Consider the following 23,777-nt stretch of genomic DNA (forward strand, 5'->3'; position numbering starts at 1 on the left):
GTGGTAAGCCTTTTGGTACGCGGGGTTGGCTTCTTCCGCCTTCATAACTGTGGGAATGGTTTCAAACTGCAGCGCCATCCTTTCCCATAGCAAGCAATGCCTGTTGGGTTTCACTGCAGGGGCTGTGGTTTTCGGGTGGATGTGCAGCACACATCTCCCCCTACCCCACCGCATGGCTATTCTCTGGAATGATCCCTTCACCTCTCCCTCCGCCACGTGTCTATTGTCCGGGATGATCCCTTTTAGCCAAGCGCAAACAATCCAGCATGAACGGGGTCCTTTTACTGTTCCCTTTCAAAAATTCCCCTATTTCAACCAGGTGACCATGAATGATATCACTCTCCTGACACAGAAAGATAAAGACCGAATGTTGCTTGAATGCGACTAAAACCCAGGACCATTCACTGCCATGCTTTGTGCTGCAATGATTCCAGACTACTTGCTACTGGCTTGGCATGGTAAAGTGTTCTACCGTGGAGGATGAAATAAGACAGCCCTCCCCAGAAACCTTCTGCAAAGGCTTTCAGAGTACCTCCAGGAGAGCTTCATGGAGATGTCCCTGGAGGATTCCCACTTCATCCCCGGGCACATTAACAGACTTTTCCAGTAGCTGTACTGGCCATGAATGCATCCCAATTCTTCAGGGCAAAGCAAACATTAAACACTATTGCTTTTAAACCCTGTACTGTCATTACAAATGTGCACTCACCAGAGGTGCCTTCTCCGGCTTCAGGGTCAGGGATCCTGCCTTGGGAGGGTATTGGCTCCAGGGTGATGAAAGGTCCTCGCTGCCGGGGAGAACGGATTCACCACTTGCCTGCTGTGCATTGTCCTCCTCTTCCTCATCCACAAAATCCTCCTCCCTGTTGCATGAGACTCCCATGCAGGTGTCTGCAGACAGTGGTGGGGTAGTGGTAGGGTCCCCCCCAGTAGGCCATGTGGCTGATCATAGAAGCAGCATGTATTGGGCTCTGACCCGGATCGACCATTTGCCTCCTTTGTCTTTTGGTAGGCTTGCCAGGGCTCCTTAACTTTCACCTGGCACTGCTGTGTGTCCCTGTTGTAGCCTCTCTCCACCATGCCCTGTGCGATTTTGCCATCTATAGTTGCATTTCTTCTTTTTGGTCAAAGTTTAGCCTGCACAGATTCTTCTCCCCATACAGCAATCAGACCCATTGTCTCCCTATTGGTCCATGCTGGAGTTCGTTTGCGATTCTGGGGGGACTACATGGTACCTATGCTGCTGAGCTTGCCACACTGATCAAACAGGAAATGAAATTCAAAATTTCCTGGGGCTTTTACTGTGTACCTGGGCAGTGCATCGGTGTTCAAAGTGCTGTCCACAGTGGTCACATTGGAGCACTCTGGGATTGCTCCTGGAGGCCAATACCTTCGAATTGCGTCTGCACTACCCCAAATTTGTCCCAGCAAGGTCGATTTGAGCACTACTCCCCTCGCCAGGGAGGAGTACAGAAGTCGATTTGAAGAGCCCTTTAGGTCGAGGGAACGGGGTTGGTTGTTTAGATGCATTCATTTTAAAATCTACCTAATGCGGCTAAATTTGACCTAACCCCAAGACGAGGGCTTAGTAAGGTGTTCTTAAATGATTCCTACTTATAATTCACATTTTCCTGAGTGAATTCTTCCTCACAGCTCCCGGCCGAATCGCAACTTCAAAGTACTGTCTATATAGCTATTTTTAGAGCACTAGTTCAAGCCCTGCTAGCCCAAATTTGTTGACTCAGGTGTGAAGCTTTCCCCACTCACTCCAAAATGCTGTGCAGACATATCCGAAGAGATAACAGAAGAAACAGGCTATTGAGAAATCCAGGCAAAAACTCCTTGAGTCTAGATCGTAAGCTGTTTGGGTCGTGGACTGTCTTTTTGTTCTGTATTTCTACAGCACCTAGCATAATGGGGTCCTGGTCCATGAGTAGGGCTCCCAGGTCCTATGGTAATACAAATAATTAAATAATAAACTAATTTGTTAGATAACGCCCTTGTCCTAACAGATAAAGAACTGATTACAGATTTGGTTTGATTTTAATTATATAAAAATTAATGGTAATTTAGGTACAAGTGATCATCACTTGAGCCGCCCCACCCAACTCCATAGGCTTTAGAGCCTGAGCTTCAGCCCAAGCCACAACTTCAAAGCTCTATCTATAGAACTATTTTTAGAGCACAAGTCTTGCTGGCCTGAGTCTTTCAAGCCGGGATAGGCGGTTTGCTCTCTCATACTCCAAAATACTGTGTAGACATATCCTTTCTTTTGCACCCTCAGGATGCCAATAGTACGAATCAAATTTTCATCTGATCCACACAAGGCATTGTGTTTCTTCCTTCCATGCATCTTGGAAAACCTGTTCTCATTATGGAAGTGTAGCCCATGGTTTTATTGTTAAGTTTGTTTTAAATTTTGAACTAATAGCAAACCTCTTTGTTATGTATACAGAATACAGCGGAATCTTGTCCAAATTTATAGCACTTACTCTTTGAGTACAGAGAGAAATGCTGAGAATTTTCAAGGAAATCTGTCTATTTATTTGAGTTAAAATTCATTTTAAAATGGGTCCTTTATGAAATTTAGTACTTAGTGTCAGACCATGACTCTCCCCTGTAGTGATATCATGAGGGGGAAAATGAAAAAAAAAAGTGTCTTTAAAATCAGTTTTATTTAATCTGGGAACACAAACACTAAAATGCATTAATCATAATTGTATGTTTATAGTGTGGCATCACTACAGGGCAGAGTTAAGGTTATTTGGGGGCCTTAATTCTAGAGCGGGGCAGGAAACAGTTTCAGTTTTGATGAATTGGTATTTTTTGACAAAAAAAAAAAGATTAGTCGAAAAATTCCTGACCAACTCTACTTAACTCTGCCTTTCTTTTAATTGCATCCTTACCTCTGAATTTTCAGGATTTACAATGCTATTATAAAAAAATAATTGTATTAGCTTTAATAAAGCTAGCACAAGTAACAATAGTAGTGTAGATATGGCATTCCGGCTAGCTGCACAACTACAAGCCCACTGGGGAGCTGGGATACATACTCAGGTTGCTAGCCTGGGCCAACATATCTACATGACTATTTTTACCTGTGCTAGAGCTAGATTAAAGTTAGCATGGGTAAGCCTAATTGTACTACAATCACACCTTCACTTGTGCCCCAGATCTCCATCTGCAAAAAGGGGATAATAGTACTCCCCTACCTCATAGGGTGTTGGAAGAATAAATCCATTAACGATCGGGAGGCACTCAGATACTACAGTAATGGAAGCTGTGTAAGTAGTTACAATCTTCACTTATAGTGTAGACATACCCTAAGTAACTTTCCCATGGTCACGTGGGAAGGTTATGGAAAAGTAAGGAATTAAATTGAGGTCTCACAAATCCTATGCTAGCACCCTAATCAAATCAGTGGACTCCTTCTCCTCCCCTGCAAAACCACATTTATGTACTTATGCAGGGCTGGATACAATATTTCCCCTTAGCATTTGAGCTCCTGTTAAAGCCTGATCCTGCAAGATGTTGCATACACTCAATTCCTGTTGCCTGATGGTGTCATTTTTACTGGAATTTTTTTTCAGTATATTCCATGTTGGCCTTGATTAGATTTTGGAAGCAGCAAAAACAAAGATACCAAGCTTCAGAACTTTTTACGAAAGTGGAATCTGGGATTGAAATTTAGAGGTCTTATGTTCTGAATGAGATTGCAGAGTGGAAAGATCTGCAGTGCTCATATATGTTTTTATCAATAGCTTGACTCACTTGTATGGCATGTATACTTCTTGTCTACTTGATAATTTGGGGCATATGATTGTTTTACAATTGAGAGAACTACCTGAGAGATTGGTATGGATTTTTGACAAGATCCATTCACCGGATTCTTGTTATGGTTAAAAGGAGAGTAGCACATCCATATTTCTGTTGTTAATATGTTGACAGCAAGTTACCGAAGCTAATAAAAAAACTGTAAACTTTTCTCAAAAAGAAAAGGAGTACTTGTGGCACCTTAGAAACTAACAAACTTATTTGAGCATAAGCTTTCGTGAACTACAGCTCACTTCATCGGATGCACGAAAGCTTATGCTCAAATAAATTTGTTAGTCTCTAAGGTGCCACGAGTACTCCTTTTCTTTTTTGCAAATACCGACTAACACGGCTGCTACTCTGAAACCTGTAAATTTTTCTGTTGCAGTAGCAATGTAGATAAGATCCTGTAATAGGGAGTTGACAGTTTTTAAAGAATATGTACTGCAATAACGATCTAAAAATAAGAAAGCACAAGGAAAATTCAGATTGCCATCTGCATATTTCCTGTGTTAACAGCATTGCCAACTTTTGTTTAACAAACAGATCATCCCAATGTAAAATTACTAAAAAAAATAGTAAATTGGGCATATGCCTCAAGTCATTTGATCAAACAGCATATACAAACTTATAAGAAAAAGAATTCAATTCTTACAGTGATTTCTACTACTGTGTACTATTGCAAGAACCAGTAACACTGATATTAACAATAAGAAAAAAGGAGAATACACATTAGGACAGGAGAAATTAGAAACCCATCCACAGTTTAGCAGGAGGTGGGGATCCCAGGGAACAAGGGGAATAAACCTGAAGCTATAGAAAGAATAACCATCCCAACGTGTATGAAGGAAGTAAGATATAGTCCTATCAATCCTCTTCTTTTTTCTAGGGCACTTAGGGAAGTAGACAGATTTTTCCCAAAAGAGCACAATGGTGAGTTGGTAGCCCAGAAAATGTACACATTTTCAACATGAGCAACTCAGAGCTTTGCTGGGAATCACAGCATTTCCATCCCATCCAATCCAACTTCTCTCTTGAGGGCTCGGATCAGGAAAAATCAGGATTTTAGAACCTTTATAGGTAATGTCAGCTGCTGCTTTCAGGATTTTTTTTCTCCCAGATATTAGACAGGGAGATGAAAATGATGGCATTGCCTATATTGTCCTTATTTCATGGTTAGCACATAGGTCCTTTTGTTAGAGATGGCTTCCTAGAAGATCAGATATTTCTTTTACAACTTGGGCTTCAGGCTCAAAGTTATTTAGGAATCCTACAAGTCAATATTCTGAGTGTTCACCTGGTTTACTAGTATATCCAATTTTCTTTCCATTGCAGACTTATGATTAACAAGGAATTTTTCAAGTCTGGATGATTCTTCTGCTGTTTTTACCCTCTTAGTGCCTGATTCTGATCTCATTTACACGAGTATCAATCAGGAGCAATGCCATTGACATCCACAGGGTTACATTAGTGTAAAATTGGTGTAAGAGAGAGCACTATCAGGTGCTCTCAATCTGCACATGGTTCAACCATGTTCAACTGTTCTATGGTTCAGTGGTTATCATTTTTTCTGTGTGCTACACCCTAAGATGTCTCAGTGTCAGGGATTCCCTGGGTGGCATAAAGCCAGCACAGCAGCCCTTTTCCATTCCCTCTCAGTTCCCCCATCCCTGGGGCAGATGATGATTGAGTTGTCCCACAATGTAGTTTTGAGCTGCTACATTTTAAAGTAAGTCTCCGCTGCAATGGCCTCCCAAGGGTCCCTTCACCTGCTGGAGATTTCTGGAGCTCAGCCTGTTTTGACCATGTTTCCACCTGCCCCCAACATACAATGGGCACTGAGAGGGGATGGAAGAGGGCTTCTGTGTTGGCTTAATGCCATTCAGGGAAGTCTACCAGAAAAAATATATCAGTTATAGCTTATGCACTATAGTCCGCATTTTACAGAGCTAGAGGGTTAAGGACTTGATTTTTCAGAGGTGCTGAGCATCTGCAGATCTCCTTGACTGGAAATGGAGTTGCAGATGTTCAGCATCTTTAAAAATCAGGCCATAAGTCTTTTGCTCTAGGCCTCAGAAGGAATCCATGTCTGAGCTGTCATTATAACTCAGGAGTGTCTGGCTGTTTGTCATCTGTTCACGCTGTGCCTTCCTCAACTCTACCCAATAAATGAAATGTATTACTGGTATCAGAGTAAAAAGAAAAGGAGTACTTGTGGCACCTTAGAGACTAACAAATTTATTAGAGCATAAGCTTTCATGAGCTATAGCTCACTTCATGTGAGCTGTAGCTCACGAAAGCTTACGCTCTAATAAATTTGTTAGTCTCTAAGGTGCCACAAGTACTCCTTTTCTTTTTGCGAATACAGACTAACACGGCTGCTACTCTGAAACCTGGTATCAGAGTGTTTTTCAGGTTAGGTGCATTTATATACTGTAATTCAGAGTTGTACAAACAATCACTGTTGTGTTTTCTAACATTTTATTCATGTACTTTTTGAGCTAAAATACTGATTTGATTGTAAATATCTTAAGTTTAAAAAATATATATTTGGCTTTAAAGTAATAGAGATTTCCCCCACCCCAATTTAACTAGTGCTGTTGCTGAAGCTGAAGGAATCGAGCCATTAATAAATGTCCTGAGTGCTAAGAGAGATGGGACTGTTGCTAATGCAGCTACAGTACTAACAAATATGGCCACGCAAGAGCCATTACGTTTCAGCATCCAGAGTCATGGTGTTATGAATGCAATTGTAGAACCACTACAGTCTACCAACAGCCTGGTACAAAGCAAAGCAGCACTCACTGTGGCTGCCCTTGGTTGTGACGCTGATGCAAGAACTGAGGTAAGTCTTATGTTACCTTTTATCTGCTCTTGGATATTTATTATATTTACTTTTTTAAAATAAAATTGATGTTTGTGTTTTGCTGACTCTGGGACCAACACAGAGTGTGTCTGAAGAAATCCTTTATTTTATATAAAGTAAATCAATTTGTGTCTCCTTAATAGATGCATTCTCATTCAGATAAACTTAGTTCAGTTTGGCATGAGCACTTGGAAAAACTGAAATATAGAGGACCCTGTGTAATCTTCATTTCATTGCTGTAGATATACGTAAGCTGAATGGGCCAAGTTCATCTCTGGTGAAGCTCCAATGCTTTCAGTGAGCTTTCATGCCCTATGAAACTTGACCATCAACATTCAGAAACATTTAAAATTAATTTATCCCCCCCAAAAGTACCTTTTTGAAGCTCAGAAGGTTCCTTATTGTTCTTTTACTATCCCTTCAGGCCCTTGTGGCATAGTGATTAACCCTCTATTAGGAGAGTTGGACATGACTCTTGTAAACATAATTCAAGGAGAAGATCATTAATCCTTTGGTCAATGGAACCCAGTAAGTGAACCTGTGCCTACTTATTTATCAATGGCTGTGTTTTGACTCTTCTTGCACATACACACCCCATAAATAGAAAACCTTTTCAAGGATCAAGGCAGCTGGTCAGGTCAGGAAATATGGGGCATGGGCTTATCCATTTATCTATATCTACATACTGAGAACACATTTACCCCTGAAAATTGGAATGACTGATATTTCCATGAGTATTTGGAAAAAGTACTGGAGCACCCTAGGAGAAAGGGTGTTAGTGAGACTATGGCATACATACAAGGCAACACAAATTCATATATATTGTGATGTAAATTAGTTGCCAGGAGGCATCAGAACTCTGAGAATGTTTTACAGCTCTCCATGGCAACCTTGGGATGTACATTCTGTACAATTTTTAGAATGTAATCTAATAGTTGACAAAGGGACCGCCAATAGAATGGGTATGTGTATTTTTCCAGCCCACCCTTAAGCTTCTTTTTCTATTTGGAGTGTGCAATAGACGCAGAAAGCTTGTATGTGGACATTCTGCCAGTCCATTTCATCCACCTGCATAGCTTCTCTTCAGGATTTGAGTGTTTCAGAGGGGTTTGCACAGACCTTCCTCAGTGGGTTGAATGTAACTCTACATGAGCAATGTTTTTATATCTGTTTTTAGTTAAGAAATTCAGGTGGACTTGAACCACTCATTAAACTGCTACGTTCTAAGAATGATGAAGTCAGAAGAAATGCCTGTTGGGCTGTTACGGTTTGTGCAAGCGATGAACTAACAACAATTGAACTTTGCAGGCTAGGGTGAGTAGAAGTAGTATCAGGGCTTAGCGGGCCTGGTTTGGATGAAGATGCTAACAAAGCTGTTGTTTGTATATTTTTGATTTTATACAAAGTTAATTGTGCATTTCTTAAAACTAAATTAGTTTCACGATGTAACATTTATTTCAGAAGGAAAGTTATAGATTCTACATGTCAACTGTACTAGAAGAAAATAGCTTGAAATGGGGCCTGCCTGCCTGAAGTTACGGAAGCATTCTCAGTATTGTTACTATGATGGAACTTAATAAAACTATGTTTAACATTAAAGGTGAACTTATAGCAACAAAATTTAGGGGCCACCATGTAAAGACCATATACAATTGAGATTAGCACTATGGGCCAAATTCAGCCCAGATGTGAGGAAGTGCAATCCCATTGAGGTCAACAGAATTTTTATATATTGAGATGTGTACAAAAAATGTGCCTATCCAGGGTTTGAGTGCCTTTGTCATACATAAAATACAATCAAGCAACTACCAACAAAATAAATGTAACAGTTTCCCCAGACCTAGGAAGGGAAAAATACCCACCCCAACTACAAACCAAATGATGAAAACCAAACCCTAAAACTCCACCCAGAATCCAACAGGCAGCCATTGCAGTGCACATGGAACACTACTGTAAAGTGCTCCTGATGAGAAACTCCACCTAACCAATGAGATACAACATTCTGCGTGAGCTGCAGTTCCAAGTTGATTTAAGGTTTAAACCCACATAGAGTGCACCAGGGTAAATTTAATCTCAAAGTGACAATGTTACAGATGACAGCAATAAGGTTGCATTTAAATGGTTGCAATCTCCTGACTGGACATAGATGAAAAATACTGTTCTGATCACTTCAGGTATATATTCTTCTAATAGCAGCTGCAGTAATCCCAGATTTCAAATTCTGGTAATGAATGAAGGGCAGATATTGTTTTTGTTATATCTTCCTACTACATGTCCCGTATTACCAGCAGCATTGCTTCTGTCTTACTTGGATTGAGCATCAGCCAATTAGCTCTCATCTTCATCCCATTCTCAGCCAAATGCTTGGTAAGGAAGTTGATAGCACTGACTGGGTCAGATGAAATAGACATATAAGGCCTTATCCAAAGCCCATTGAAGTCAATGAAAATACTTCCATTGACCAAATAGGCTTTGGATCAGGCGCATTAAACTGAGTGTCATCAGTATACAATACTGTAGCCCACACCTCCTTAGACTTCTTAATATATCCACATTGAAGAGGAAAGTGGGACAAGAATTGCCCATCAGAAAATCAATGGGGCAGAAAAACAATTTCCCACAGTTAACACCTTGAACCTCCCTGATACGTGGGAATGAAGCTACTGAAGAGCAGCTGTGTTTACTCCTGCTAGGGTTCACAGGTGAGTGAACAACAACTCATGGTCAACAATATTGAAAGCCTGTGCACAGATTGGTAAAGGCCAGGGCAATATGAAGTGTCTAATTACTCAGAGAGCTGTCTTTCCATGACCTTCATGATAATTTTTACAAAAAATGGAAGATTACTGGACAGTAATTGGACAGCTTGTCAGCTCAAGTGCCATTAACAAGTAATGGTGGACAACGGCTTTCCATATAAAAGCCAGCAACCTGCCTTTCCTAAGGGAGGCATTGATCATCTCCATCAACAATGTATCCAGTTCTTCCAGGTGTTCACCAGGCAGGAAGGACATAGGTCTGAAGCACAGTTTGTGGCTTGAAGAATTCCCAGTACTTCTAGTACCTCAGTGAGCATCACAGGCCTAAATTTAACCTGAGAAGTTTGTACCTACTAGATATCATCCTGCACCCACAAAAGCAGGCAGTTCAGTATGAATCTGTTTGATTTTTCTCTGCAAAGACACTTGACATTTCTTCAGTGGTTGTCACTTGTACCAGACACTGTGCAAAACCAGCCTGGATTGGTCAGGCAGTATGCTGCTTAGGTCAAATCTGCTGATCAAAACATAGCAGACTCTGTGGTAGAAACAGAGAAACTCCTCTTTCACACAGCATAAGATTTCAAAAATCCTTTATTGCACAATTGGTGAGATTCAGCATGAGACTTTCCCCATCAGCACTCTGACCATTTTCCATCTCGTTTCAGTGGTCACAAGACATCTGTAAAGAAGGGATTTGCACACATTACAGAAAAGCTGAATTTTGCTTCCAGGTACTGAGGTCTGGTCTACACTATGAGTTTATGTTGGATTTAGCAGTGTCAAATCCGAATTAACCCTGCACCCGTCCACACAACAAAGCCATTTTTTTGACATGAAGGGCTCTTAAAACTGATTTCTGTACTCCTCCCCAACAAGGGGATTAGCACTGAAATCAACATTGCCGTTTCGAATTAGGGTTAGTGTGGACGCAATTCGAAGGTATTGGCCTCTGGGAGCTATCCCACAGTGCACCATTGTGACCGCTCTGGACAGCACTCTGACCTCGGATGCTCTGGCCAGGTGTATAGGAAAAGCCCCGGGAACTTTTGAATCTCATTTCCTGTTTGGCCAGGCGAGCTCATCAGCACAGGTGACCATGCAGACCCAGAATCAAAAAAGAGCTCCAGCATGGACCGAATGGGAGGTACTGGATCTGATCACTGTATGGGGAGAGGAATCCGTGCTATCAGAACTATGTTCCAAAAGACGAAATGCCAAAACATTTCAAAAAATCTCAGAGGCCATGAGGGACAGAGACTACATCAGGGACGCAACACAGTGCCGCGTGAAACTTAAGGAGCTCAGACAAGTGCACCAGAAAACCAAAGAATCAAATGGATGCTCCGGGACAGAGCCCCAGACGTGCCGCTTCTACGCTGAGCTGCATGCAATGCTGGGGGGGCCGCCACCACTACTCCACCCCTGTCCGTGGACTCCGATGATGGGGTACTCTCCGCCATGGCTGAGGATTTTGCAGATGAGGAGGAGGAGGACGAGCTTGGGCAGAGCACACAGCGCACCGTTCTCCCCGACAGCCAGGATCTTTTTATCACCCTGACTGAAATACCCTCCCAACCCAACAAAGCTAGAGAAGGGACCTTTGGTGAGTGTAACTTTTTAAATATAATACATGTTATAAAAGCAAACGTTTTTTAATGATTAAGTAGCCCTGAGGACTTGGGATGCATTCGTGGCCAGTACTGCTACTGGAAAAGTCTGTTAACGTGTCGGGATGGAGCGGAAATCCTCCAGAGACATCTCCATCAAGCTCTCCTGGAGGTACTCTAAAAGCCTTTGCAGAAGGTTTCTGGGGAGAGCAGCCTTATTCCGTCCTCCATGGTAGGACACTTTACCACGCCATGCTAGTAGCAAGTAATATGGTATCATTGCATGACAAAGCCTGGCAGCGTATGGTTCTGGTGTTTGCTGGCATTCAAGCAACATCCATTCTTTATCTCTCTGTGTTATCCTCCGGAGAGCGATATCGTTCATGGTAACCTGGTTGAAATAGGGGAATTTGATTAAGGGGACATTCAGAGGTGCCCGTTCCTACTGGGCTGTTTGCCTGTGCCTGAAAAGAAATCCTCCCCACAGTTAGCCACGTGGTGGGAGGGGGGGCCATTGGCGCTGAGCTGTTCACGTTTGGCTAGCAGGGATCTTCCCTGTGGTGGGGGGAAGGGAAAAGCGATCATCCCAGAGAATTGGATAGGGGGAGGGGGCTAGTTTGGTTTCTGCTGCTGCACGTTAACGGGAAAACTGCAGCACTAAATGACCAACTCAACGGGCTTTACTTGGTATGGGAAAGGAGGGGGCTGCTGTTATAAAGGTCGCAGAAGCTGAAAGACTATGGCTTACCACGGCTGCCTGCAAGCCGAATTCTGTTGCCCAGCCCTGTGTGTGTGATCTCTAGCACCAAAGCCGCAAGCACTCAATGTAAGATGCAAAATGCGACCTTGTACCAAAATCAGATGTGCTTTGTAATGTGAATAGTCTTGTTTACTGTGAAAGAGTATAGCCATTGTTCTGTAAAACGTATCTTTTTAAATACTTCACTTCCTTTTTTTCCTCCAGCAGCTGCAAATGTTTCAAGCCTCCCTCCTCTGTCCCAAAGGCTATCTCAGATAAGGCAGCAAAAAAAAACGCACGCGCAATGAAATGTTCTCTGAGCTCATGCAGTCGTCCGGCACTGACAGAGCTGTGTGGAGGGACACAATAGCAGAGTACAGGACGGTGGCCGATGAATATGAGGAGAGGTGGAGGCAGGAAGATCAGAGGAGGCATGAGGAAATGCTGGGGCTACTGTGCGATCAAACGGACATGCTCCGGCGTCTGGTGGAGGTTCATGAACGGCAGCAGGATCACAGACTGCCGCTGCAGCTCCTGCTTAACCACCCTCCGTCCTTCCCAAGTTCCATAGCCTCCTCACCCAGATGCCCAAGAACGCGGGGAGAGGGGAGGAAAAGGCTTCGGGCACCCAACCACTCCACCCCAGTGGACAGCCCAAGCAACAGAAGGCTGGCATTCAACAAGTTTTAAAGTGGCCTTTTCCTTCCCTCCTCCCACTCCCTACCCAGGCTACCTTGTGAGTTATCTCCCTATTTTTATAATCAATTAATAAAGAATACATGTTTTTTAAATGATAGTGACTTTATTTCCTTTGGAAGCAAGCTGTGATCGAAGGCAGGAGGGTGAGTGGCTTACAGGGAATTAGAGTCAACCAAGGGGGTGGGTTTTCATCAAGGAGAAACAAACAGAAGTGTCTCACAGTACTCTGGCCAGTCATGAAACTGGTTTTCAAAGCTTCTCTGATGCGCACCGCTTCCTCCTGTGCTCTTCTAACTGCCCTGGTGTCTGGCTGCATGTATTCAGCAGCCAGGCGATTTACATCAACCTCCCACCCTGCCATAAACGTCCCCCCCCCTTACTCTCACAGAGATTGTGGAGGCCACAACAAGCAGAAATAACAATGGGAATATTGGTTTCGCTGAGATCTGAGCGAGTCAGTAAACTGTGCCAGTGACCCTTTAAACGTCCAAATGCACATTCTACCATCATTCTGCTCTTGCTCTGCCTATAGTTGAACAGCTCCTGACTACTGTCCAGGGTGCCTGTGTATGGCTTCATGAGCCAGGGCATTAAGGGGTAGGCTGGGTCCCCAAGGATAACCATAGGCATTTCAACATCCCCAACAGTTATTTTCTGGTCTCAGAAGTAAATCCCTTCCTGCAACCATTTAAACAGACCAGAGTTCCTGAAGACGCGAGCGTCATGAACCTTTCCCAGCCATCCCACGTTGATGTTGGTGAAATGTCCCTTGTGATCCACCAGTGCTTGCAGCACCATTGAAAAGTACCCCTTGTGGTTTATGTACTGGCTGCCCTGGTGGTCCGGTCCCAAGATAGGGATATGCGTTCCGTCTATAGCCCCACCACAGTTAGGGAATCCCATTAAAGCAAAGCCATCCAGTATGACCTGCACATTTCCCAGAGTCACTACCTTTGATAGCAGCAGCTCAATGATTGCGTTGGCTACTTGCATCACAGCAACCCCCACAGTAGATTTGCCCACTCCAAATTGATTCCCGACTGACCAGTAGCTGTCTGGCATTGCAAGCTTCCACAGGGCTATTGCCACTCGCTTCTCAACTGTGAGGGCTGCTCTCATCTTGGTATTCTTGCACTTCAGGGCAGGGGAAAGCAAGTAACAAAGTTCCATGAAAGTGACCTTAGGCATGCAAAAGTTTTGGAGCCACTGGGAATCATCCCAGACCCGCAACACTATGCGGTCCCACCACTCTGTGCTTGTTTCCCGGGCCCAGAATTTGTGTTCCACAGCATGAGCCTGCCCTGTTAACATCATGATCTCCAAATTGCGGGGGAACACGGTTTTAGAGAAAAGTGTGTTCATGTCCTCATCACCGCGCTGCCGTTGCCTCCTCACCTGATTTTTCAGGTGCTCGTTCTGCATACATTGCACGATAATGCACGAGGTGTTTACAATAGTCATAACTGCTGTGGTGAGCTGAATGGGCTCCATGCTTGCTGTGCTATGGCATCTGCTCCTGCTCGAGCAATCATGAGAAAAGGGTGTGAAATGATTGTTTGCCGTTGCTCTGGCGGAGGGAGGGGCAACTGACAACATGGCTTACAGGGTTGGTTTACAGGGAATTAAAATCAACAAAGGGGGTGACTTTGTGAGAAACAGAATGGCCCCCTCAAGGATAGAACTCAAAACTGGGTTTAGCAGGCCGTTGATTTCACAGGGGGAGGGAGGAGAAAATGAATACAAAACAATTCTGGTCTATTTCTTGTTTTGATCCACTTCATCTATCTTTATACATCTTGCTGGCAGCAGACTGTGCAGTATGATCGCTAGCCATCATCTTCTCCTGGGTGCTCGACAGAAGACGGTGCAGTATGACTGCTGGCCATCATCTTCTGCTGGCTGCAGATTAAAAGTGCACTGCCGGTCAGACTGAATCGCCATGAGACGAAACTTAAAAGGGAAATGACCTGGCTGAGTCACTCCCATGTTTGCCCAGGTACCCCAACCTCATCGAGGTCGGTTAAAAGAGCACCCTGGACTACATCGACAATGGCTACTCGTCATACTGCACTGTCTGCTGCCAAAAGGCAATAAACTGCTGCTGTGTAGCAATGCAGTACCGCGTCTTCCAGCAGCCAGGAGACATACGGTGACGGTTAGCTGAGCAAGCTCCAGGCTTGCTGTGGTATCGTGTCTGCACAGGTAACTCAAGAAAAAAGGCGCAAAACGATTGTCTGCCATTGCTTTCACGGAGGGAGGAAGGGAAGGGGGGCCTGACGAAATGTACCCAGAACCACCCACGACAATGTTTTAGCCCCATCAGGCACTGGGATTTCTACACAGAATTCAAATGGGCAGCGGAGACTGCAGGAATTGTGGGATAGCTATTCACAGTGCAACGCTCCGGAAGTCGACGGTTGCCTCGGTACTGTGGACACACTCCACTGACTACATGCACTTAGAGCATTTGTGTGGGGACACACACAATTGACTGTATAAAAACACTTTCTACAAAACCGATTTCTATAAATTCGACCTAATTTCATAGTGTAGACAAGGCCTAAGTCAACGTAGTTGTGCTGAAACATCACAAAAATTTTTGCCGTGCAAGATGATTACTTTTTTCTTCCTCTAAATGGACTCTACAATCTCCATACATCAGCATCTGAGTTAGCTGTGTTAGTCTGCAAGGCTTATGGAAGAACCGTAACTCTTCTGTGGAATTGTACATTTGGTTATTTTATACAATAAAATATACATAATACATAGTTAACTCACCAGGTTCTTATATGAGTTCAGATTATCCTTCTGTTTTCTCTACTTTTACACTCCCCTTATCTTCAAGATCTCTGACACAGTCAACATCTTTCTGACTGAGAACTAACTAGAACACCCCTTTTCTTAATGCTCCTACTTAACTGGCTAGATGAATGGGTTTTGCTTCTGAGCAATATGAAGGATCTTTTTTCCTACAGAGACAGAATGCTGCACCCCATTCACAGCCTCCTGCTGGCCCAAGGGGCGGGAGGCTAGGATTGAAAATAAATGCGTCTCCGGAATTGCAGTGCAGAGTACTATCTCTGCACTGTGTCATAATTAATTAATTAGTACTTAATGATGGATTATTCACATTAATTGAATAATTGTTTCTATTTTGTTGAACAGTGCTGTAGACATCCTGGAAGAAATTAACTTGTCAACAGGGCGCAAAAATAACTTCAGTGAAAGAGCTCTGGACAAGCTACTTGATAACAACCTTTCCCAAAAATACAGCCAGATGGGGTACTTATCATCCAGTAACATAATTACTGATGGGTTCTATGATTATGGTCAGGTAAATTACTTTAAGTATTATTTAAAAGTCTATGCAGGGCCTGACTTTTCACTCCTTCAGGCAAAGTATTGGGTTTATGGCCCCATTATGCCACCATACAAGAATACAAGAATATATATATACAAGAATACAAGAATATATATAATATATACACCAGAATATAAAGGAGTCATGGCAGGGACCAGGATCTGGTCCCTTGAATCACCTTGCTCCCTTCTCCTGTCCTATGCTGTGCCAGCTTGGTGCACTTTGTCACTCTTTTCATCACCTTCCCTGGCGAATGAATCCACATCTTTTCTCATGCTGTCCCCATATCTGGAATCTTCCCACTGACCATAAGTGCTTTGCAACCACGGTCTCCTTTTTCAGATTTCTCCTGAGATACTTGGCTCCTCTCCTGCTCTTTTTCTCTACAATCTGTATAATAAAATTGTCCTCCTCTCTGAAGCCTAGTGTCTGCTGAGTCTTGTGTGAAGCAATGGAAACAGCAACAAGCATGGTTAAGAGCTCTTTTTGTTCAGAATATCACCAGTTCAGTCATCCCTGTGATTCATGGTCTGCTACTATACAGTTTTGAAGTTCACAGCCATTTTTACTTTACTAATTATATCTGTGAAATATTCAGCCACAGTAAGGCATGTATCTATGCCATGCCAAGAGTCCTCGACCATTGAGATATCAGAGGTAACTCAACCAGTCACCACCCTTACTCTACAGTTAATTTGCATGGAACAATTCACTGGTTGTGGGGGAAACTGCACAAATAGTGTATTACTTGACCGAACTGCTATATCCAAACACAGGCTTTTAGCTACTAGTATAATATATTAATCTGCCATCTAAATAACTATGTTGTTTTTTCACAAGAGGAACAAACAGGATGTGACTATAACTTTTTTGTTTGTTTGTTTGTTTGTTTTTTTCCACCAAATGCATCCGATGAAGTGAGCTGTAGCTCACGAAAGCTTATGCTCTAATAAATTTGTTAGTCTCCAAGGTGCTACAAGTACTCCTTTTCTTTTTGCGAATACAGACTAACACGGCTGCTATTCTGAAAAGAGACCAAAATGTGCTTCACCTTTAATAGAATAAAATTTCTTTTCTTTTATTCTAATTTTCCTGTAGGTAAAGCCTGGAGTGAAACTTTTGTCTTTGGAGGAACTGAGTTTACAAGAACTTAATGATCATCGTGCTATAATTTTAGTTAATGCTAAACTACCAGATGTGTGAGTCAGATTTGCTTTGGAAAGATTACATTTCATTAAAATAACTTGCCTTTTTCCCCTCTGCATTCTCATAGCCCAATAGTACTGCAACTTTGACCTTTATTGTGAGTGAGATCTTTCTAGGTTAACCTTAACATTGTGATTCCTTTTTCAGGAGTCAAAGGTTTTGCATTTTATAAACTCCGAATTTTAACATATTTTTCTTTAAACGGCACAGAACTGTTCAGTTGAGTTGGTTACAATTAGAAAAGTGAGCCAGGAAAAATTTTCAATTTAGCTCCAACTCTTGATGGAGGGGCTCCCAAGGATTTAGGAGAGCATTCCATCTGCATTGATTACCAGGATCTCAAAGCTTAGTACATGTCTCAGAATTGCAATGAGGCCCATGGATTTGCTGAACTTCTTCCCCAACCAAATTCATGAGGTTTAAAGCAGTATATTCCCAAAAGCAAGAAACAGCCAAGCTTCATACTCTTCGGTGGCCTTCTACATTTGTGGTGCAGTAATGTTAAAAACTGATGTCTACCGCTTTCCTACTTAAATTTAAGACCAACTAACAAACCCTGTTACCTTTGAACTCAGGAAATTGGTACTCTGGAAATTGTTTAATCTATACAGTCTCCCAGATTAGAGAAGGCGCTATAAATATTTTGTAAATCCCAAACCCTCCTTTCTGCTGTCATCAAGTTGATCTCTGTTGTCATGTTTCCCTTTTTAACTTGTACATGATATCATAAAGATCTCTGAGATCACCTGTTACAACCTAAACCTCAGTGCTCTTTGCAGGTCCCTAATTCTTCCAAATATTCTTTATTTGCCATTCTTCTCACAACCCCGTGCCCTGGTAGCACCCTGAAGGCAATATACTGTCCAGTTTTCTTTAATGTGGGTCACAGGATTTTTCACTATTTAGTAATTAATCAAGATCACTAATTACAAGTTGAACCTCTCTAGTCTGGCACACTCGGGACCTGACCGGTGCCGAACCAGAGAATTTGCCGAACCACAGGAGGTCAATATTGTAGCAAGTGGGTCTCTTTTTATTTTTATCTCACCAAGGCAAATAAATGGAACAGAGTTTGTAACACCGCCTAGTCAAGGCTTTCTGGCTCTCTTCATAACAAAGTGTTAGTGTTGTTACACAATTTTACTGTATTGACATAAGGAAATAAGTAGATAAAGCATAAAAAACATAAAATAAAATCATGCTGGACCACAGATGTTGCCGGACTAGAGAGGTTCAACCTGTAATATTTTATTTCTCATAAAATATACTTGCTCTGCTTTGAACAACTCTATTGGCCTATTCTAACGGTATAAAAATATCTTGTATCATTTCAGTTCCCTCAGTGTAGAGGACAAATCACAAGATCAATATGATGGAAGAACCACATCTTCTTTTTCTTCTATTAGAAAAAGTAGTAAAGAAAGAGCAAGGTATGACTTTGGTTTAATTAACGGTCATTGCACTGTGATTGTGCAAACAGTCACAGTTTCAGGATAACTGCACCTGTATCCCTCCAACCGTGGCAGTGCCCAGTCAGGTCTCAGGTTTCCACCCATTGCCTATCCTACTCACCTCTGACTGGGTGTTTTAAGTTTGCACTGCTCCCTGCCTTACACTGTGATATCCCCAGCAAGTCAGTCCACCGTATGGCCAGCAGCACTTGTGCTTTGATTTCTCTCTGAGGGCTATGAACAGTATATTTTTAGCAGTTACAAGTTACCACAAAACTCTTTCTAGGAAAGCACATTTATTCTTAAGGTAAAAGCCTTACAGAGAAAATGTAATGAAAACAATAAACAGATTAAAACCCTCTAAATGTGCAAGGAATCAACCATCAATCTTATAGGGCCCTAGTAAGCCAAAGTCTTTTCAATGGTTCTGCAAGGGTTGGGGCCTCCTGTCCATTTGCTGGATCAGAAAGAAGACTCTGAGTCAGTTTAAACCCAGCTTTTTTATATCAAAAGCCCTTTGTCTGTTGATCTCTGGAAATCCCAGTTTGAACCAGTAGATGCAAGCCTCTCCAGGGGATGGTACCTCTCTGGAGGTGTTTACAACCTGAATGATTCACCTGAATTACCTCACCTCCCACACACTGTTCTTTGCTCCCCACCCCACAGAGTTGCATACAATCCCTGGCCCACACTGATACACAAACCATTCATAAACATAATACAATCTGCTTCCCCAAAGATACAGCATATGGTTGCAATATCCATCACACAAGCATCTAAATTCAGACAAGGCTTACATACTGACTGACTTAAACAAAACTATTTTTAATGGAATGGAAACAATCTCTAAATATATAGGAATGTTTTAAGACACTTTGTCTATTGAAAAATATAATTTCAATTGAAATGGATGAGGGACAGTTTCCTAAGAGAATAAAAATGATTAAATGTAATTTTAAGTTTTTGTCTACAATTTCTTTTTCACCTCATAATTACAGAAATATCTATCTATCTGTCTATCTATCTGAGAGACAAGGTAAGTGAGATAATGTCTTTTATTGGGCCAACTTCTGTTTGTGAGAGAGAGGCACTTTCAGATTAATCAGAGTTCTTCTTCAGGTCTTGCATATACCTGAAAAAGAGCTTGGTGTAATCTTGAAAGCTTTTCTCTCTCACCAACAGAAGATGGTCCAATAAAAGATATCATCTCACTCACCTTGTCTAGCTAATATCCTGAGATCAACCTGGCTACAACACTGCATATCTATCTATCTAATCTATCATACTTATCTGTCCCCCAATACTATTGTATCCGAACACCTTATAATCTTTAATGTATTTATCCTCACAACACCCTGGTAAATAGGGAAGCGCTATTATGCCAGATAGGGGATTGAGGTACAGAGAGACTAAGGGTAAAATTTTCAAAAGTGACTTCAGTACTTAGGATTCAAGACCCACTGACTTTCAGTTGTTCCTAAATTACTTTTGAAAATGGGACTTGGGACACAATTTTTAAAAAGCACTCAAGTATCTTAGAAGTCTAAGTGATTGTCAAAGAACACACAAGACATCTGTGGCAGAGAAGGAAATTATCTATCTTCTTTTCTTTATCTTTTATATAAATCCCATCCCTGCAGGGGTTGGGGCCCAGTCAATACCCTGTGGAGTTGCAAGGCTGGTGTGGGGAGGGATTCTAAAAGTGTAGCACAGACTCTGTGTCATCCAGGAGAAGCAACTGCCTAGTGACCCTCTCCCCACTCTGACTTTGAATGGAAGGGGAGAGAAAAATAACTTTGTTGCCTCCCCCCCCGGTGAAAGGTAGAGGTTTCTACAATGCCGACCAGGAACAGATATCCCCCTTCTGGTTCCTCTTTGCTGTGAGGAAGGAGAGAGAGGAACCATAGTCCCAACTCAGGGATTAGGAGCTTCAATTTGTCATCTGAAGCTCCCTACTTCCCAGAGACTAGGAAGATGCACCTGCTTCCTGCTTGCCTGCTAAATTGAGGTGCCTCATGGAAATGTGGGAGGTGCCTTGTCTATTTACGTGAAGGGGTTCAGAATAGCTGAGGCACCTTTGTACAGATGACTTCCTGCAGCACTGCATGGATTGTGGGAACAGAGAGAAATAGATGTTGGTGGGGGATACATGGAATGAGAAGACATTGGAAAGGAGTAGAGGTTGTGGAGGAATATTTCCAGTTTTTTCTTGGGGATCATCCACAAATCATGGCACCGCTACACTCCATGTAAGAATTTTATTGCTAGAGATGGTGATTCTTAACGTTGCCTATGTGCTGCTTTGTGTGTGTGTAAATTGAAATTTACTGTAAGAAAGTAAAAAGGATTTGGGAAACTACTTTGTAATTTCAGTAGTGCAGTGGTATCTCCTGTGGAGGAAAAACAAGAATCTTCTGGACGATCTCCCTCTTCGCTCAGCAAAAGCAGCACTAGAGAGAAAGGCTCAAGGTATTATAATTTGGATGAAATATTTTTATTTTAATTTAGAGTTAAAATGCAAGCTTTTGACAGAGAGTAAGTATTGACTATTGAAAGCTAAGGACTTGATTCTCAGGTCTGGCTGAGCTCTGCTTGGTGCAGAACCCAAAGTAGGGCTCAAAGGTGACTGTACCTCCATGAGGAAAAAAAATCTGTTAATATACAGCTCTTTAATCTAGTAGACAAAGATATAACAAGATCCAAGAGCTGGGAGCTGAAGCTAGACAAAACCAGACTAAAAATAAGGCAGACATTTTTAACAGTGGGGGTAATTAACCATTGGGACAGCTTAATTAGAGAGGTGGTGAATTTTCTAGCACTTGAATGATTGTGTTTCTAAAAGATATGCTCTAGCTCACCCAGAAGTTATGGGCTTGATGCAGGAACTACAGAGTGAAAATGTATGGTCTGTGCTGTACAAAAGGTCAGACTAAATTATCAGAATGGTCCCTTCTGGCCTTAATATTTATGAGGAGTGCTACCAGTTAATACCATAATCCTTAATAAGGCAAAAGAAAAGTATTCAAACCTTTCTGGAGAGAGGAGTCCTTGAATAAGGCTACTGGTACATGGCTGATAATTCTGTACAGTGCATTCTATCCAAGAATACAGAAATGTGTTAATTTTCACAACTTTATTAATAATTCTAAAAGTATAGAATAATTAGGGTCTGTCCTGAGTCCATATTGTCTGGTGGTTTTTTCATTGTTTCTGTTTTTTCTACAAAAGTCCCTGGGATATTGGGAATTTTAAAAAGTAATCCAGAATTGCTCACTTGCTGGAGTTATTAGAGATAGAGAAAAGTAATATGTTTAGCTGGTTTTCAGAGTTATTTGCTTCTGATTAAGTTGAATTATGAGTAACTTGCCTTTGAGATGGAAGTTCAAGTTATGCATCTCTCAGGTCTCAAACTCTTTGAAGAAAGGCTTGATGGTTACAAGATCTGGGGTCTTTTGTATTTTTGTAAGTAGAGAAAGTGTTCTTCTTCAAGTGCTGTCCCTGTGGGTGCTCGACTCCAGATGATGGTGCGTCCCAGCACCATTGATTGGAGATCTTCGGTAGCAATGCCTGGTCAGGACGCACGTGCTCAGCTGCTGTCTCACGATCTCATTACAGTCTGCCTGAGCACACGTGTCCCACATCCCCCTCAGTTCCTTCTCAACTGTCCTCGGCTGAAGACAGGACTCAGGGCAGTGCTGAACCTCTTCCCTGGTCACTGAAGGAAACAAGTACAAAGATATAGAAATAGTTAGTTAGAAACATCCCAGTTATTTCCCTTCCTTTAGAATAGTTACCTAGTTTTTTAAAAAAAAACACACCTTCTTTTTCCTCCAGTTCGTCTCCCGCTGAGACACTCTCCCCTGGCATTCCTAGTGCAATAATGCCAGGGTCTTCAGGATTTAAGAAATGTGCCTCCTGTCAAGTAACTTCGCTGTTTGAAGTGCCTCGGCGAGAGAGACATCCCTGCCAAGTGTGTCCATTGTACCAGCCTGAAAACCAGGGCTCATTGTGACAGGGATGTGCAGCTGAAAATGCTCCTGATGGAGAAATCCCTACAGCCACCTATGGAGACGGGCAATAGCAAACCCTTTCCCTCATGCTCCCCGGCCAGGTCGGAACTGATTGGGAGCACAGCTTCACCCTTTCAAGCAAAGAGGCAGGAAGCCCAACTGTCTCCGTCCAGAGACTCTCAAAACGGTAAAGGATCTCCTGCAAGATCCTTACCCTCAGTGCTGATAGCGCCAAAGGCAGGCGCCTCCAACCATCCCAGCACCTTAGCTATGGCTCCCACAGAATGCAGAGGCAGGGACCTGACTTCCCATAGCAGGAAGGTCTCCACGGCACCGGTCCCCTCAGCACTGAAAAGAGACCCGGTGCCAACAGCGCGTTCTGCCCCTGTGCCAACAAGAATGTCAGCACCGAGCCTGCCTACCACTCCAGCAGCAAGAGCGGACCTCCCGCAGGGTGCCTACAAACAGCCTGCGGCACCGGTGAAAGCAAAACAGAAGTCAGTGCGGGCTTCGGAGCACATACCACGCTTAGCAGGGTCACAGCCCCGGGATCAGCAGCAATTCTTAAATCAGGACGACATCTCAGTGGCCCCGAGCCTGACTCCTCGCTCCCTAACACACAATGCTCACTCTTTGACCAGCCGCTCGCCCCACCTGACCTGGCTACCTTCACTGACAGCGAGCCTGATGTGCAGCAGCAGGCGGAGTTCTCTCCACCTGCCTCTCCTCCTCTACCAGAAACATTTACAACTCAGGTCACGGCTCATAAGCACCTGCCTCAGTTTCCCTACTTTGCTCCCCGGTGGGCAGGACCTCATTTCTCTTATCCCATGACTTGGCCTCAGTGGTACCCTAGGCCGGTTCCTGCTGCCACACATCCTCATGATTCTTCCACCAGACCACAAGCGTGTTCTGCTCCCTATCTCCAGCTCCACCTACTTCTAGAGCACCTGAACCCCCTCCCTGAAGAGGTGGACTATGAACCATACCCTGATTCACCGACTCCTAACTCTCTCCATCAGCTCCAGACAGCTCTCATGCCTCCACCTCCACAGAATATGGATGACTTTAAGCAATTCCAGGAACTTTTCAAGAAGGTGGCACTCAACCAGGACATCCCTTTAGAGGAGGTCCAGGAGACACAACACAGACTCCTCAAAATTCTCCAACCCTCTGCGCCCTCAAAAATTGTGTTCCCCGTAAATGAAGCACTCCTAGAACTAGCTGACACCCTTTGGCAGACCCCAGCCTCTATCCTACTAA

The 23,777-nt window shown here is 42.9% G+C and overlaps 1 protein-coding gene across 1 annotated transcript in view; it reads left to right on the forward strand.

Annotated features, from left to right (window-relative positions):
• Window positions 1–23,777, forward strand: part of ARMC3 (armadillo repeat containing 3) — a 126,415-nt gene that overhangs the window by 84,016 nt on the left and 18,622 nt on the right. The window contains 6 exon segments of the mRNA XM_043509448.1: window positions 6,409–6,658; window positions 7,857–7,993; window positions 15,652–15,820; window positions 16,946–17,046; window positions 18,397–18,483; window positions 20,878–20,973. Of these exon segments, the coding sequence (XP_043365383.1) occupies window positions 6,409–6,658; window positions 7,857–7,993; window positions 15,652–15,820; window positions 16,946–17,046; window positions 18,397–18,483; window positions 20,878–20,973 (840 nt within the window).

Source organism: Dermochelys coriacea, chromosome 2 (assembly GCF_009764565.3).
Source record: "Dermochelys coriacea isolate rDerCor1 chromosome 2, rDerCor1.pri.v4, whole genome shotgun sequence".
Classification (NCBI taxonomy): Eukaryota; Metazoa; Chordata; order Testudines; family Dermochelyidae; genus Dermochelys; species Dermochelys coriacea.